Raw genomic sequence first — 18,249 nt, 5'->3', positions numbered from 1 at the left:
GAGAAGAAGAAAATATACACTTAAAAAATCAAAGAACTCACAAAGGGTCCTAAAATTTTATACTTAATTGTTCAGTAACCATTTAGGTGAGCCTATCATTTTTAGATACTGTACAAGATACTGACATTAAGATGATGAAGAAGAAAATAATTCCTGTCCCCAGGTACTCAATCTAGAAAGAATCTGAACTTATTAGTTGCTCAGTTGTGTCTGACTCTTTGTGATTCCACGGACTATAGCCTGCCAGGCTTCTCTGGCCATGGAAGTCTCCAGGCAAAAATACTGGAGAGGGTTGCTATTTCCTTCTCCATGGGATCTTCCTGCAGAAGGACTGAACTTGGGTCTCCCACACTGCAGGAAGATTCTTTACCATCTGAGCCACCACAGAAGCCCCAATCTAGAAAGGGAGGCAGACAAATAAAGTAAGAAGTACGGTATATGTTTCTTTGACTTGAGGTCTTTGCTCCTGCCCTGGTTATGGCAGGAGGAAAAAGAAGGAAGTATCTAACAGTAGCAGTGATGGAGTCGGGAGAAGGCAAGGTAGAGGAGAGGTGAGGACAGTTTCTCAGCAAAGGTGATGGAATAAGCTGCACATGAAAGGAGGGCAGAGTATCCAACAAGAGAAAAGTCTGAGACTTTTTTTTTTCCGGGAGAGAACAGCATGGCAGAGAGACAATTCAACATTTCTTGGATGACCATAAATGCACTGAGGTAAAGATTATGCCTTTTCTTTTAGACATCATGAGTCTGATATACTTTTGGAGCAAGTATTAAGAGTTCTGTAGGAAACTGGAAATAAAAGTTTTAGACTTAAGACAATGATTGATTGAAAACAGAGTTGAAGCCATTACAGAAAGAAATGATTGGTCAGTCAGTCTAAGGAAAATGTGCAGAATGAAAAGAAGATCAAAACTGAATTCTGAAAAACACAAGCACTTGCGGTTTGTACAGGAACCCAAATGCAGACTTGAAAGAAAAAAACGAAAGAGGGAAATAACTAAAAAAAAGGATGAACTGAATTAAAGACCAAGAATATTTCAAGGGCAGAATAGATAACAGTATCAAATGCAGTAAAATTTAAATGCGTCCACTGTTCTTGATATCTTTAGTTGGGACAGTTATTGTCATTTGGTAGAATGTATACCAGAAGGGGACGACAGAGGATGAAATGGCTGGATGGCACCACCGACTCAATGGACGTGACTCTGAGTGAACTCCAGGAGTTGGTGATGGACAGGGAGGCCTGGCGTGCTGCGATTCATGGGGTGGCAAAGAGTTGGACACGACTGAGCGACTGAACTGAACTGATACCAGAATAAGGTAGATTGAGTGATTATGGGATTAAGAAAGTAGGAGCATTCAGCATAGAATCTTCTTTCACAAGATTTAGATATAAAAGTAGAGGAGGCAAGAACAGGTGCTGATACAATAAAGTTCACAGGTTTCATGGAAAGAATTTGGATAAGTTCTTTCTGATGACTTTTGTTTTCTCTGGTTAAGAGAAAGTGATATCTTTGGCTAAGATTGTGAAAAGAAGTGGTTGAGAGGAGTGAAAGGACAGAAACAGACACGGGGGAGACTAGGTAAGTGTGACCAGAAAGGTCTAGGATGATCAGGCATTGCTGGAGATCTTTAGGTTAGGCTGTGGAGAAGCTTGCTGTGAAATCACTAAAGGAAATCTTAAATGTTAATACTCATCTTGCCTATTTTATCAGTAAGTAAGAACTTAAAGCAAAGTAAAAGAAGATTTTCTATCTTCTTTTAATTAGCAAACTGAAATTAAGCAAAAATTTGAATATGCATGTTTGCTAAATATGGATATTTGATCCAGAAATCTATAGAAAATATATAAAGACAATGCTTTTAAGCTTATCACATATTTTCTCAAAAAGAGAAAAAAATCAAAGTTAAATAATGTTCTAATAAAAGTATTTTATAAACTAACTGCTAGGAACTCAAAGTATTAAATGCCAAGTCTTTCTAAGCAGGTAAGATTTTTAAAACAGGTTTATGGGTGTGAAATTTGAAATATTCTGTTCATGTATCTCCTTAACTATGATATATTTGCATATGTACCTTATTTTAAGCAACTGAAAAGTAACTGAACAAAACATTCTGATAAAGAATTCTTTGTAAGAAGTATTCTCCCTCTCTCCCTCCTCTAATGTACCACCTACAACAATTGTTTTGGAGTTGCTATAGTGTGTGCAGGTCACACTTTTACAGTGAATATAAAAGTGTAAAGTATAGAAAGTGTTTTATTCAATAAAATCAAGATTGCCTTTCTGATATTAATTTCTATTTACAGACCTGTCATTTTGAGTACAGAAAATCAAGATCATTATTAACTCCAGAATGCAAGTGTAAAAGCAGCCGTTGCACATTGTAACAATCATTATTTGGGATTACTGCTTTTATTCTATAATGATACTTCTGGAAAAATTCTAAATCTATTTTTGAAATGGAAGTAGTTCCTCTGCAGAGACAGGACTTGTTAACTTAGCTGCTGGTCGACGAAGTTAGTAGGTGATCTAACTCTGATCTACACAGTTAGCTCAGAACAAGAATTACTACCTCTTTTACAAGAGCTGATGCACTAAAAAAAGGCCCAAAGTACACTCTAAACTGTTTTGCCAACTGTTACTTTTAAAGTGTCACCTCAAAAGATCAGCAGTATCATTTGGTTTAAAATTGCTCTAAAATAAAGCACAAAGCTTATTCTTTCAAAAAGGAAGCAAGTGGTTTCTGATAGTGCTGTTTACAGAGGGAGATTTAAAACACATCTACACGCATGCACATACACACGCATACATACATTGCAAAGGCCAGAGGTACAGCTTTTATAATACTTATGTTAGTGCTTGCTTTTCTTAAAAACAGCATTATTATAAATTATGATTAATGTATGATTAATATCATGATTAATTTATTAATAATAATTATTACTATTATATGTAATTTTAATATATGTGTATACTTAGGTATGTATATAATTACAATATATGTGCATATATTACATATTACAAATTATGATTAATTTATAATTATATACAATATATAATTATTACTGCTACCATCAGTGGTGGCCTGTTACATCAGGTACTGTGTTAATAAAAGACTCACATTTTATTTAATTCTCACAACCACTCTATGATATAAAAATTATTACCCATATTTAAGCATAGGTAACTTGAAGCTTGAAGAAATTTATCTCATTCAGCAACTTATTTCAAATAAGTTGGGGGAGCTAGGAGTTGAAACTAGGTCGTATGATTTCAAAGAAAACCCGTGTTTTTAACCACTGTCTAGTGGAAAATCCCATGGATGGAGGAGCCTGGAAGGCTGCAGTCCATGGGGTCGCTAACAGTCGGACACGACTGAGCGACTTCACTTTCAATTTTCACTTTCATGCATTGGAGAAGGAAATGGCAACCCACTCCAGTGTTCTTGCCTGGAGAATCCCAGGGACGGGGGAGCCTGGTGGGCTGCCGTCTATGGGGTCACATAGAGTTGGACACGACTGAAGCAACTTGGCAGCAGCAGCAGCAGCAATTAACTATTAGTTGGCTGCAATTATTAGTTTGCTATTTATTAAAATATTTAAATCAATGATTTGTATATCAATGGGCTTAAGCAAAAAAAAAATTCTCTAAAATATTTCAAAAAGAGTGTGTTACATATTTTTCTTTATTGAATCTATTACCTGTCTGTTGGTGATTTCTCTTCATTTTCATTTTATTTCCTAAAATAAAATGTTCTTATACTTAGAAAAATAATATTCCCATATAAAATATCAATTTTTAGAGCTATAAAAATGGTACATATTTTCAAAGTAACTGTAGGGACAAACTACTCATTTACATATACTGAGGAGTCTATCTTTATTTCACCCTATTCTAATTCCCAATTCTACCACACATCCTCACTGACCTAAACTGGTGGACTCCACTTATTAAAATTTTATGGAGTTGGCCAAAAAGGTCATTGGGTTTTTCTACAAGATCTTACAGAAAAACCTTCATGAACTTTCTGGCCAACCCTACACTTATTGTTTATGTATCACACTATCCAATTAATTACTACTAATAAAAACATCTATGTTAAATACATAGTGATTAAATTATACATTAATCTTATCTTAGAACTCTAAACTACAGTGAATTTGCAAATTTAAAATGGGGATACATATAAGACTAAAAAAAAGTATTTCTGTTTTGAAACATGGGTCTTTGAAGAATAAATATCAAATTTGGCTCATCCTTCCTCTTCTTCTTACCTCAGGGTGACTGGAGATATTCAAAATGAGAGCCCACAGTTCAGCTCTCAGGGCTGTGGGACTTCCTTGTCTGATATACTGTTGAGCAGCAGCACTATCTTGTTCTGTTAGAACTGTTAAAAGTATATTAGAATCTCATTAGCAAATGTGTAATGTAAGAAATACATTGAAATCTTTACAATTTTTTTTAAGAAGCTAACATTTCATCTTTGTATCTTACGTAATTAAAACATATCTTGGCAATCTTCTTTTACTCTCTGATTTTTGATGTGGTCTTATTTACAGTCCTGTACGTTTTCAGCCTTAGGCTCCTCCACCTCCTACCTTACCTGAAAGTTTTTTTAATGTAAGTACCTTGAATTCCTGTGCTTTAACTATAATTTCATGGATCTGCAACTAATGATGCATATATATAATAAATTTTGGATTTGAAGATCACATCAATCATATCTACAGAAAATTTAAATTTCCTAAGCATATTCTACTAAATCATGAATGTTCTAGTATTTGGAAGTAGTATGCTATCTGAAGTATTATGACTAAAAATTCTACAAATATAGATATCCATTCTATTAGATGATCTTTTAACTATCTGCCAAAATCAACAGAAGAAGTGAAGAAGTGAAGTTTCTCAGTCATGTCTGACTCTTTGAGACCCCATTGACTATAGCCTACCAGGGTTCTCCATCTATGGGATTTTCCAGGCAATAGTGCCAGAGCGGGTTGCCATTTCCTTCTCCAGGACAATGAACAGAAAAGAGGAATTTTTTAAGAACTGAAAACACAAAGGATCCAATATTATTAAGGCCCCAAATTACTCAGAAGTGGTCAGGTTCACAAAATTAATATATTATCCTTTTGTTTCAATCTTTATTTTAATGAAAATATTAACTATAGGAATTAAGCCCCCTTCCAAAACAAACAAAGCCAAAATATAAAAAAGTAAAAACAAAAGAAGAAATACTAGACATCTGCTAATACTTGTCTAACAGTACTGTTTTCTTATATTCTTAAAAGAAAAAGGAAAAAAACCTTACACTAAATGAAAATGAGAAGACCGAAAGAAACAAAGGGACCACGTGAAATAAAAAGATGAAACGTATTCTTTAACTTGCAATTGTGTTTAATGAAAATATCAAATCATATAAATATAGTCCTCTAGATTCTGAAAACTGAACTAGGGAGTTTAGACCATAATAATATAACTGTCAGAAGGTTCATTCTGACACAAAGACTTATCTGCACTTTATATTTCAAAGACTAACAGGATTTATATAAACAAGGAAAGGAAAAGAAACTTCAAAAGATGGGGAAAATTTATTCTCCAGAATGCTGACAGCTGCTCAGTTATTAAGTCCTACCACTGTGAACAGTCACCAGGAAGCGTGGCAGTCATCACTTTCTCCTGATGCAGGAGCATATTCCTATTAACATTAATGAGAAGGGTGTGGGCACATCAAAGAGCGAACGTGACTCTCATTTTAAAATGAAATTCTACTGTTTAATGGATTAAGCTAATATCCTTGAGAAATGTGTGGCTGCATTTATCTTTTCCTTTTTAGTGAATCATCTGCGTACTTCTTTATGTGCTGTTTATTGATAATGCCAAAATGATGTATTTCCCCTCTTTATAAAGATTCCTATTGTTTTATCTACATTGTTAATTATGATTCCTTTTTAGGTCTTTAGCTCTTCAGGGATTAAATTTCAGATGAGGGCATATGATGCAGACATTTACTTAAAACTGTCTCATTTTCAGAAATTAAAATAAGTTTAATCAAAAGCTTATCATTTTCTCAAGAGGGAGGAGATACATGTGTACTAAATAGGTGATTCATGTTATTGTGCAGCAGAAACCAACACATTGTAAAGCAATTATCTTCCAATTAAAAATTTTAAAAAAAGCTTACCTTTTTGCCCAATACGTACATGCTCATTTTCAAAAAGCTCTAAAAATGATAAAATAACACTTTTAGACACAAATATAATCAGTCACATTTAGAATAATATTGTGTATATTTTTCTAGTGTTGATGCTTCTAATTATATTCAAAGCTGGAATAGCTCTACAGGAAACTATGAGAATATATGTAGAAAAGTCTTTTTTCTAAGTTGTTTAAAGTTTATAGAAATTAAAAGAAAACTAAGTATATTTAATCAGAAGAAAAAATTGATTAACTTCCTTTGTTAAAATAGTATAAAATACCTTCTCATAACACAAGTTTCTGTCCATTCATCTCTGATTTTTCCCCCTAAAAACAAAACTTATTGACAGCTTCATTTGCAAGCCCCTACTTCCACTGCAAACTAGCATGAAAGCATACCTAATAAGAGCATTAATACTATATAGGTAATCCCACTATAAAAATGCCATTTTAAAAGTTTATATGGGAAAAACAAACATTTGTTTTTAAAGTACCAATCATAATAGAAAAAAAACCCTCCTAAACTTGGTCATATTCAACTCAAGAAACTTCTGTTCATTAAAGACATCATTGAGAGTGAAAAGGTGAGTCACAGAGTGGGAGAATATATTTGCAATATATATCTATCCAGCAAAGGTCTTGTACTCAGAACACAGAAAGCACTCCCAGTAAGTCAACTTAAAAAAGACAACTATCCAATACAAATATGCAGAAGATGTGAACAGGTCTTTACAAAAGAGGTAATCCAAAGGACCAATAAACATACGAGAAAATGCTCATCCATGTTAGTCATCAGAAAAATGAAATTTAAATCATTATGAAATACAAACCACCACAATGGCTAAATGCAAAGGAAACAGAACAAATGAGCTTCTCATACAAAGGTGGTAGGAGTGTTAATCAGTCCAACCACCTTGGAAAACCATTTGGCAACATTTACGAACATTGAATGTATGCACACCCTACAACAGTTAGCAGCATTACTCTCACATATGAATCTTAATGTGTGCCTATATGTACCATATATGCAGGTCAGGAAGCAACAGTTAGAACTGGACATGGAACAACAGACTGGTTCCAAATAGGAAAAGGAGTACGTCAAGGCTATATATTGTCACCCTGCTTATTTAACTTCTATGCAGAGTACATCATGAGAAACGCCGGACTGGAAGAAGCACAAGCTGGAATCAAGATTGCTGGAAGAAATATCAATAACCTCAGATATGCAGATGACACCACCCTTATGGCAGAAAGTGAAGAGGAACTAAAAAGCCTCTTGATGAAAGTGAAAGAGGAGAGCGAAAAAGTTGGCTTAAAGCTCAACATTCAGAAAACGAAGATCATGGCATCTGGTCCCATCACTTCATGGGAAATAGATGGGGAAATGGTGGAAACAGTGTCAGACTTTATTTTCGGGGGCTCCAAAGTCACTGCAGTTGGTGACTGCAGCCATGAAATTAAAAGATGCTTACTCCTTGGAAGGAAAGTTATGACCAACCTAGATAGCATATTCAAACGCAGAGACATTACTTTGCCAACAAAGGTCCATCTAGTCAAGGCTATGGTCTTTCCCGTGGTCATGTATGGATGTGAGAGTTGGACTGTGAAGAAAGCTGAGTGCCGAAGAATTGAGGCTTTTGAACTGTGGTGTTGGAGAAGACTCTTGAGAGTAGCATGGACTGCAAGGAGATCCAACCAGTCCATTCTAAAGGAGATCAGCCCTGGGTGTTCTTTGGAAGGAATGATGCTAAAGCTGAAACTCTAGTACTTTGGCCACGTCATGCAAAGAGTTGACTCATTGGAAAAGACTCTGATGCTAGGAGGGATTGGGGGCAGGAGGAAAAGTGGATGACAGAGGATGAGATGGCTGGATGGCATCACTGACTCGATGGATATAAGTCTGAGTGAACTCCAGGAGCTGGTGATGGACAGGGATGCCTGGTGTGCTGCAATTCATGGGGTCGCAAAGAGTCAGACACGACTGAGTGACTGAACTGAACTGAACTGAATATGTACCTTACACAAGAATATTCACAGCAGCACTATTGTAATACAATCAGCCCTCCAAATCTGTGGGTTCCACACCTGCGGATTCAACCAACCTCAGACTGAAATACCTAAAAAAAATTCTAGAAAATTCCAAAAAACAAATCTTGGATTTGCTGTGTGCTAAGTTTTAAAAAGCAAAATTTGAATTCATGTAAATGAACTGATGTTGGCATACCCTGCTGTAGTCTCCCACCGTGTCATGGATTCATGCTGTTTACAAGGTAAACACGAACCAAGCATTTGCAAAATAAAGCAGAAAGAAGTTGAAATTTGTGGAAGTATTAATGCTGCCCCTACAATTGAAAAAATGGTCTCTGGTTCATGATAAAGTGCTTGCAAAGGCTTTAACTGTGTGGCTGGAGGACGTGTCACAGAAGCATATTCCTGTTGACAGCAAGATGAGGTGTGAAAAAGCACTTAGCCCCTGTGAGCACCACTATGAGGGGCTGAGGAGAATGGAGCCTGAAGCTCACAAGGGATGGCTGGCTAGCTTTGTGAAGTGCTACAACCATGAGAACTTAGAGATCACGGGAGAATCAGCACTGGCTGATGCAGAGACAGCTTCAGCATTCCCAGAAGAGCTCAAAAACTTACAGAAGAGATAGGGCATCTTCCAGAGCAGATCTTCAGTTGTGATGAAGTGGGCATGTTCTGGAAGGAGATGCCCAATAACACCTATTTCCATAAGAATGTAAAGCAAGCCCCAGGGTTCAGGACCTGAAAAGATCACCTTATTCTGGTGCTGTGCGGTCATGTGATCGAGCCAGGCTTCATCTACTGAGCAAGCAATCCCCAAGCCCACAAGAACTAAAACAAAAATTGCCGGCCCATGTTCTGGCAATATGAGAAGGTTTGGGTGAAGGCCATCTTGTTCTTGGAGAGGTTCCACCAGTGCTTCATTCCTGAAGTAAAAGGATGAAGAGAAGGGGCTGCCATTTCAAGGTCCTCCTCTTAGCTGAGAATGCTCCTGGCCAACCCCAATCTCTGCTTCACCAATGAGAATGTGGAAGGCTGCTCCTGTTTCCTAGCTCTCTGTCACTGTGGCAGCAGTGCATCCAGGTGACTTACATCCACCTCACTTGCAGAAGGTTCCCCACTGTCCTTGATGCTAACTGCCTGCAGTAGCAGGAGCAGCAGCAGCCTCAGTAGTGATTTACGAAAGAGCTTCACCATTGCAGGTGCAAGTTTGCCCACTGCAGAGACTGAAGATGCCCTAAAGCCTGATGCATGCTGGAGGCCATTCTGGAATGAAGCAATCAGTGACTCAGGGACTTCCCCAATATTGATGTGGAAATCAAGAATATTTTGAATGTTTCAAGGAAAGTTTGGTAGGGAAGATTTCTCTGACATAACTGACTGATGACAATGTTGAGGACCACACAGAAGAGCACAGAGAAACCCTTACCAAAAAGGAACTTGAAGATACGCTGAAATCCTATAAACACGGATGGTGATGATGATAACGATATAGAAGATTTAGAGGAGGCAGAGTCGTCAATCTAGACACTTGAAAAACTTGCAGCAGTTTTTCAAATATGATTAGACACAGAGAATACGTATGTATGTGGAAGTGGGGATGGAGGTGGCAGAAGGGGGAAGGACAGAATGAGGAGGCAAGAGATGAGACGTGAATAGTAAAAACAGTGCTTATCTTTGACACAGGGGATCAAGATTGAAAGGCGGTAGGAAAGGACTTCATTTTATTGATCTGGGTGGTAATTTAATAGGAGTGTCCAAATATAAAAATTTATTGAGCCATTCTCTTAGGACACATGTACTTTCCTATATGTATTATACAGTAACAAAGGTTTTAAAATGATAATAATATATAGCTATGTTATATATTAATATGTTATATTAATTTATATTAATATAAAACATATACATATAACACATAGTATATGCTCAATAACTGTTTATTATTATTATTATTAGCAACAATAATAAGTGGCCAACTTCCTTATCTTACAGTGGAAGAAACAAGTCTCAAAATACAAAGTGACTTTTCCAAGTCACAAAACTAGCCAGTGGCAGAGGAAAAGACAAGAACAGTTCCATGACTCCTATCTATTATGATTAGTACAACAGTATAGACCGTCCATATTTTAAGTCAATTTTTACTTCCTGTTTATTATGATTAAGACACAGATATATAGAACAGTCTTTTGGACTCTGTGGGAGAGGGAGAAGGTGGGATGATTTGGGAGAATGGCATTGAAACATGTAAAATGTCATATAAGAAATGAATCGCCAGTCCAGGTTCAATGCAGGATACAGGATGCTTGGGGCTGGTGCACTGGGATGACCCAGAGGGATGGTAGGGGGAGGGAGGTGGGAGGGGGGTTCAGGATTGGGAACACGTGTACACCCGTGGCGGATTCATGTTGATGTATGGCAAAACCAATACAATATTGTGAAGTAATTAGCCTCCAATTAAAATGAATAAATTTAAATTAAAAAAATAAATATTAATCCAGTCTCTTATGAAAATATTGGCATTTAGGCACAAGAAGAGAGATGTTGGGGAAATGTTCTAGATGAAATCACACCAATTTTAAAACCTATGTTTGTTTATACAAGATAGCATGTCAGTGTTCACTTAACTTGGTGATATGAAAAACAATAAAGATAGTAACGCAAATAAAGGGAAATATGAGTGCTGCCAATGAAAAATTTTGCCAACAAAATGACTTATGTATGTCTTACAAATTTTCAAAATTGTTTTAAAGACCCTCAAATAAAAAGACAATATCTAATTGAATGCTAATAAATATACAAGATTCTACACGATAATTAATAGTAACCAAGGAGAGGCAAAAAGCAAGTTAGTTGACAGATATTAAAAAGTTACTGGATTACTTTGGAAATGACAAGATAAACCTTAACCTAACTCTCATTTTCATTTATTATGTGCCATATGGGAGAAATACTAACCAGGAGGCACTTGTGTCGAGTCATCTATACCCAGCTGTCCTGTAGTTAAGCCAAGTTCTACAAAGAATTCTTTCTGAAAAAATAACACACAGAATTACCATACAGCTCAGACTTTTCTACACGTTATTTAAAAAATAATCTTTACCTAGACATCAACTCAAATGAAAATCACAATGTAAAATAAATCTTTGCTTTATTCAAATATCTAAAAAAGAAAACGATATTATTGAACCTTTAAATAGTAATAGTTTAGTCCAAAATTTTCCCTTTCTAGATAACAAACTAGTCAGTAAAAGTAAAGAATAATTATTCTTTTGAGTAAAGAACTAATAACATTCAAATCTTTCCTTAAACATACATATACAAATAGCACATGCAGTACTTATAAATTTTATTTTATAAATTCATTGTCTAAAATTACCAATATAATTCTGTATCTGTGCTTTGTATGGTACTGTACTTCACTCAGCTCTTAATCAAATAAACACGGCAAATATCCAAAACAACTTAAATTAATTTTTAAGTAAAATTAGACTATCAAGTGCTCTGCTAAAATAAGAATAAATTAGATTTATTCTCCAGACTTCCTCTACTTATCTACTAATGTCTAAGGAAAGTAACCCTGTTTGTCTGTTTTTTTTTAAACACATAAGAACCTCATAGTATTCACATTATTTTTATTTCCTAAGTAATTAAATATTTCTATCAATACTTGCCTCAGTCTTTTGTTACTATTCTAACTGCTAAAACTAAACTTCCTTCTTCTTTAAAAATGGAATTAGTTTTAACCCTTCATAATTATCTATGATTATTTAAATTAGTGATGTGTCCCTCATAAAACAGTTCTTCAGCATAACACATATATTTTATTTTTGTATAGATTTTAAATAACTGTCATTATATTTCAATCTTTTAACTAAAAACTTGATTTTTATCTATATCTCAAAAAAGCACTGCAACTTATGTTACCAATTTTTAATAACTAAAGAGATAAAACTTTACTGCTTTGGACTATTTTTTATTCTATATCAGTAGTGTAAGTGTTAGTCACTCAGTCGTGTCTGACTCTGTGACCCCATGGACAATAGCCTGCCAGGCTCTTCTGTCCATGGAATTCTCCAGGCAAGAACACTGGAGTGGGTAACCATTCCCTTCTCCAGGGGATCTTCCTGACCCAGGGATTAAACCAGGGTCTCCTGCATTGCAGGCAGATTCTTTATTGTCTGAGCCACCAGGGAAGCCCTGGGCCCTAATCTCAGATTTTCTTCTTTAGGAACATGTATTACCTTTTCTGCAACCTCTATCAAAGCATATAATTACATCGTATTGAAATTATCTTTTTACTGTCCATTTCCTCACTAGCCTGAAGCTCTTGGAAGACAGTCCTATCTCTTACACACATTTGCACCTCCAGTACTTAGCACAGTGCTTAGTGACATGTAACAAAGAGGAGTTAATAAATAGTGAACCACTCTACTGAGCTCTAGTTCCAACCTGCTGCCTGTACATGACTGAACAGGAACTAGTCTGCAACTTCTCTTTAGAGTTAATACATTTTGGTTTCAAGAAATTCCCTTTTGGCAAGATAGAGGTACAGGATTAAGAGATACAAACTACTACATATAAAGTAAATAAGCTACAAGGATATATTGTACAACACAGGGAATATAGTCAATATTTTATAACTATAAATGAAGTATATCACCTTTAAAAATTGTGAATCAATATGTTGTACACCTGAAACTTATGTAATACTGTACATCAACTATACCTCAAAAAAATCCTTTTTAATATGCATGAGTCTGCATAACACTGTGAGCTAGGTTTGAGGGCCATCTATATGGCACTCATATAAGGGCCATAGGATCATATAAGACTCACTGAGTCTCACCAAGCTCAGTACTCACACAGACAGACCAGGGTTACAGATAAACCATGCACTCTGGAGGTAGAACCATTATCACCAGCCACATGATTCAGGAAATGGGGACAACTATCCCTAATGCCTGAAGACATTAAGTATGGTCACAGTTTTTTGAAAATCGGTCACAGGATTCTGATTCTCCAATAGCTACGAATGTATCTACACCAGCTCCAGGTCCCCTCAGACAGACAGAAGGCATAATTAGCCCCACTTACAACATGCTAAAGCTGAGCACCGAAGAACTGATGCTTTTGAACTGTGGTGTTGGAGAAGACTCTTGAGAGTCCCTTGGACTGCAAGGAGATCCAACCAGTCCATTCTAAAGGAGATCAGCCCTGGGTGTTCTTTGGAAGGAATGATGCTAAAGCTGAAACTCTACTACTTTGGCCACGTCATGCTAAGAGTTGACTCATTGGAAAAGACTTTGATGCTGGGAGGGATTGGGGGCAGGAGGAGAAGGGGACAACAGAGGATGAGATGGCTGGATGGCATCACCAACTCAGGGGACATGAGTTTGAGTGAACTCCGGGAGTTGGTGATGGACAGGGAGGCCTGGTGTACTGTGATTCATGGGGTCACAGAGTCAGACACGACTGAGCAACTGAACTGAACTGAACTGAACCCTTTTTATAAATCATCATTCCCTGCTTCTTTACCTAGCAAACGCCTTCAAACTATTTCAAATGTCAGTACCTCTGAGAAGACCTTCTACACTTCATGAGAAGAACCTGCCACTTCCTCTTCTATACAGCCATATCACTTTGTATAAACCTCTCCTAAGAGGACTTCTAACATCTTTTAAAATAACGTCTTAAAAATTGTTTTTTATGACAGTTATAGTACTAATGCTTAACATTTACTGCTTACTATGTTTCAAGGACCACTGATATGCTTTATATTTATATATTAATTTCCTAAGGCTGCCATTTTAAAAAGTACCACTAACTGGCTAGCTTTAAAAACAGAAGGGTGCTTCCCTGGTGGCTCAGACAGCGTCTGCCTGCAATGCGGGAGACCCAGGGATCTAACCTGGGTCAGGAAGATCCCCTGAAAAAGGAAATGGCAACCCATTTCAGTACTCTTGCCTGGAAAATCCCATGGACAGAGGAGCCTGGCAGGCTACAGTCCATGGGGTCACAAAGAGATGGACACGACTGAGCAACTTCACTTTCACTTTAAACAACAGAAACTCCCAGTTTCTCACAGTTCTGGAGGCTAGAGGTTCAAAACGTTAACAAGATCATGCTTTCCCTGACGGCTCCAGGAGCGAATCTGTCCCATGTCCTTCTCTTAGCTTCCGGTGTTGCTGGGTGTGTTCCCTGGCTTATACGCGCAACACTCCAATCTCTGCCTGTCATACGACATTCTCCTTGTGAGTCTCTCTTCTCCTCTTCTTTTAAGGACACCAGTCATATTGGCTTTTGAGCTCACCCTACTCCAGTAAGACATCATCTTAATTTCATTGCACCTGCAAGGGTCCTGTTTTAAATGAGGTCACATTTACAGGTATTCAAGGTCAGAATTCAAGATAACTTTTCGGTGGGGGGGGCAGGTCACAAGTCAACCCATAACATATCTTAAGATATTGATCAATACAATACTTTTATGAGATACTATTATCCATATATTGAATAAGAAAACTAAAGCTCAAGGTTAAGAAAACTTGCCCAAGATCACACAACCTGAATGGTACAGCAAGAGGGTAAACCAGGTTAGTTGGCTTCAGAATCTAATTATCTAACCACCATGCTATGCTATCTTTACATACATTAAACATAAGTCAAATCAGCTAAAAGACTTAACAACAACCATAACAAAACATTAGTTCCCTATTTATGCACTCCTCTCCAACACACAAATACACACAATCACAATTATTCCACTATGCAGGAACAACCACTTTCAGCATTTTTCCTGGTGTTCATATCCATATTTTGGAAATCCTCTGGTGGCCCAGGGGTTAGGAATCCATTCTCTCACTGCCGAGGGCCTGGGTTCAATCCCTGGCTGGGCAACTAAGATCCCACAAACCATGCAGCATGGCCAGAAAACAAACAAACAAACATATATCCATATTTCAAGTAACAGGTACATTCTGCTATTTTAAATTTAGCAGTTTCAAATAACTATTAAATCTGTTAGTGATAAATGTGGATTTTTAGCTCAGTACATTCTCTTTTCCTCCCTCTATCATTCCAATATAAGTATATATCAATGCCTAATTACATCTATATTGAGTTTATTATTAGTTAAATATTACTCACTGCTGAGGAATGTAGTATGCTATAAATATGTTTCCTTTCTTGTACTTTTTTCCATACAGTTCATAATTAAACCATTTTTTCACTTATGCATTTTCTCTACTTCCCTCTTCCTCCTCCCTTTAACAACTCTGAAAAGACCCTCCGCAATAATTCTGCATGTGGTTAGCATGTCATCACATCATCTACATTTTTGGTGCTTTTCTTGCAAGGTCTCATCATGGAACCCTACAACCTCCTGCTCCACTATGGATTGCTCTGCTCTGGTCCTGTTGCACAGACTGGCTTAGAAATTCTCTTCACTGGCATTCTGGAACTTTTTCTACTTTTAGGCTGGAAATCCCATTTCCTAGATCCTTTATTTTGCTCTTTTTGTTTATGATCTTGTTTTAGAGCATTTCTACCAGTAGCTCCATGAATTAGAATATTTTAGGTCATGTACATCTGAAAACAAATACTTCAACTTCACATTTGATTGACCGGTGGTTATATACAGAATCCTAGGCTTGAAATCATTCAGGTTTTTAAAGGCTTTACTGAAAAATCCTCTGGCTTCCAGTCTTCCTGCTGAGAAGTCAGATGCCACTCTGATGCCTGAAACATTATATATACTCTGTTCTTCCATAAAAACTTTTTAGTTTTCTCCTTTTCAGGTGCCTTGCTATGGGTCTTCTTTCATTCATAGAACTGGGTACTGGGTAGGTCTTTTCATAATGAAGATTCCTGTCTTTCAGTTCTTGAAATTTTTTTTAACTCCTTGTCTCTGTATTCTCTTTCTGGAACTCCTACTGGCCAGGTGTCAGCCCATCTGGACTGACTATCTAATTAAAAAAATCTTTTCCCATTTATTTTTCATCTCATTGGCTTTTTGCTTTTACACTGTCTGCTGATAGAGATTTCCTGGTCTTTCTACTGATTGTTTTTGTACACCATATTTTTATTTCCCTCTCTACTCATTTTTTTTTGCACATCATATTTTTGATTCCTAAAAGCTCGTTTTCACTTTCTAATGTCTTGTTTTGTTGTTCTAATGAAATTCTGTTCCTATTTCATGAGTAATCTTTTCTCTGAGAATATTAATGTTTGCTTTAAGTCTTCTATTGGGAAGATACAGTTAACAAAAGGTTAACCTCTTTGTCCAGGTGAAGATTACTTTGTATTTACCTTCTCTTAGCACTGTTGTCCTGAAAATGTACTGGATTATGAAAAAAAAAATTGTGGAGAGGAAAGCCAGCTACATAACCAGCAATATAATTTACTGAAAAAAAAAAAAGAAAGACACCTGACTGGTAAATTTCATCTGAAATGAAGGACTGTAAGTGGACTATAGAAACCTATTGAAAAACACAGGCCTCAGCTACCTGGCATGCCTCTTGAGAGGCATGGAAACTATGCTCATGTGCATTACAAGAAACGGTTCCTATTGCGCATGAGATTTTCCTATGCTGTACCTATGTAACCTTGTTACTTCCATTTGCAAGCATTCCTTGTAGGGGCTAGGAAGTAGCAGCTGGTAAGCCGTACGGACTTCCAATGAAGATCTACATGATATATTGGCATGCCGTGTTTTCTGTTCTGTACAAATCTAATTGAACCTTATACCAGGTTTTGGCCTACTGTATCCTGCAAGTGTAGACGTAAATTCAAACCTGAAGTAACTATATTGGTGGCCATAATAATTACTCATTTCCTAAATTGGGTATTTCTTCTTCCTTATTTTTCTCTGCAGGGTCTGTTTTAATTTTGAGCTGTGCTTTTCAAATTGTAAAATTTCAAATATCTGGAAAGCCTAGGCTGGTCAGTCATATTTTGGATTGAGGCAATGAACAACTGACTGGAAGCTCTGTCTCTGAGGCCTGCGCAGAGTATGATGGGCTTTACTCTGAAAAATTTTTATAGACAGCCAGTTTTTGCTTTCTTTCTTTTGGTCAACCTTCACTTAATTCTTCTGTTTTCAGTACAATGCTTCATTCCTATTCAGCTCTACATTTGAGGTCTCTGAGTTCATGGCCTTTCTGCAATGATTATATACACCTTCGGACTCCTGTGAGGGAGGAGGAGTCGCCAGGAAATGAAGGATGGGACAAGTCTGGGGGTCTAAACCCTTTTATACAATCTCCATTTTCAGCTCTATGTCTCCTCAATGCCTTCTATCACATACGGTATCTCCAAGTCCTCATTCTTTGCCAAGTTCTAGGGAGAAAATCATCTGTTCTCTTGTATCAGTCAGAGTCCAGTCAAGAAATAGAAACCATATCAGAAGTGTGAACATGGAAAAACAGAATTAACAAGTGCAGAAAGCAACTATGGCTTCTAGGCTGAAGGAGAGTGAACCAAGGAACGAAGAACTCAGGAAAGGTCCCCCATGTCCTCAAGACTGAGATTCAGACTTTTAAGGAGAGGGTGTGCCTGCCTCAGGAATATGCAGACCAGAGGTGAAGAACAATCTTGCCAGTGAGTACAGGCTGGAGCTGGCTGACTAAGGGCTGCCACGTTGAATACTACTGGGTCTTCTGTTTGCTGATCTGCTGGCTTCTGTACATGGAGAGTCCCTTTATCCTACTATGGTCTTGCAATGTCTCTCCAGAATCCTCTATTGACAAAGCCTAATGTCAAGCTACTTGGCAAAAAGGAAATGTTTACAAGGTCCAGCTCCAGTATAATAAAACAGGACTTTAAAAAAAAGGTAGGTTTGCAAACCACAAATGGTCAGAATGGTCATCATCAAAAAGTCTACAAATAGTAAATGCTGGAGAGAGTGTGGAGAAAAGGGAATTCTCCTATACTGTTGGTAGGAATGTAATTTGGTGCAGCCACTATGGAAAACAGTATGGAAGTTCCTTTAAAAACTAAAAATAGACTTATGATATGATCTAGCAAT

General features: G+C 37.0%; 1 protein-coding gene across 1 annotated transcript in view; it reads right to left on the bottom strand.

Annotated features, from left to right (window-relative positions):
* Window positions 1-18,249, bottom strand: part of TBC1D19 (TBC1 domain family member 19) — a 147,325-nt gene that overhangs the window by 66,776 nt on the left and 62,300 nt on the right. Inside the window, exons 9-11 of the mRNA XM_052642094.1 lie at window positions 11,184-11,256; window positions 6,187-6,225; window positions 4,277-4,389 (exon numbers count right to left, since the gene is read on the bottom strand). Of these exons, the coding sequence (XP_052498054.1) occupies window positions 4,277-4,389; window positions 6,187-6,225; window positions 11,184-11,256 (225 nt within the window). The remainder of the gene's footprint in view (window positions 1-4,276; window positions 4,390-6,186; window positions 6,226-11,183; window positions 11,257-18,249) is intronic.

Source organism: Budorcas taxicolor, chromosome 6 (assembly GCF_023091745.1).
Source record: "Budorcas taxicolor isolate Tak-1 chromosome 6, Takin1.1, whole genome shotgun sequence".
Taxonomy (NCBI): Eukaryota; Metazoa; Chordata; class Mammalia; order Artiodactyla; family Bovidae; genus Budorcas; species Budorcas taxicolor.
This window is presented reverse-complemented; position numbering and strand designations above follow the sequence as displayed.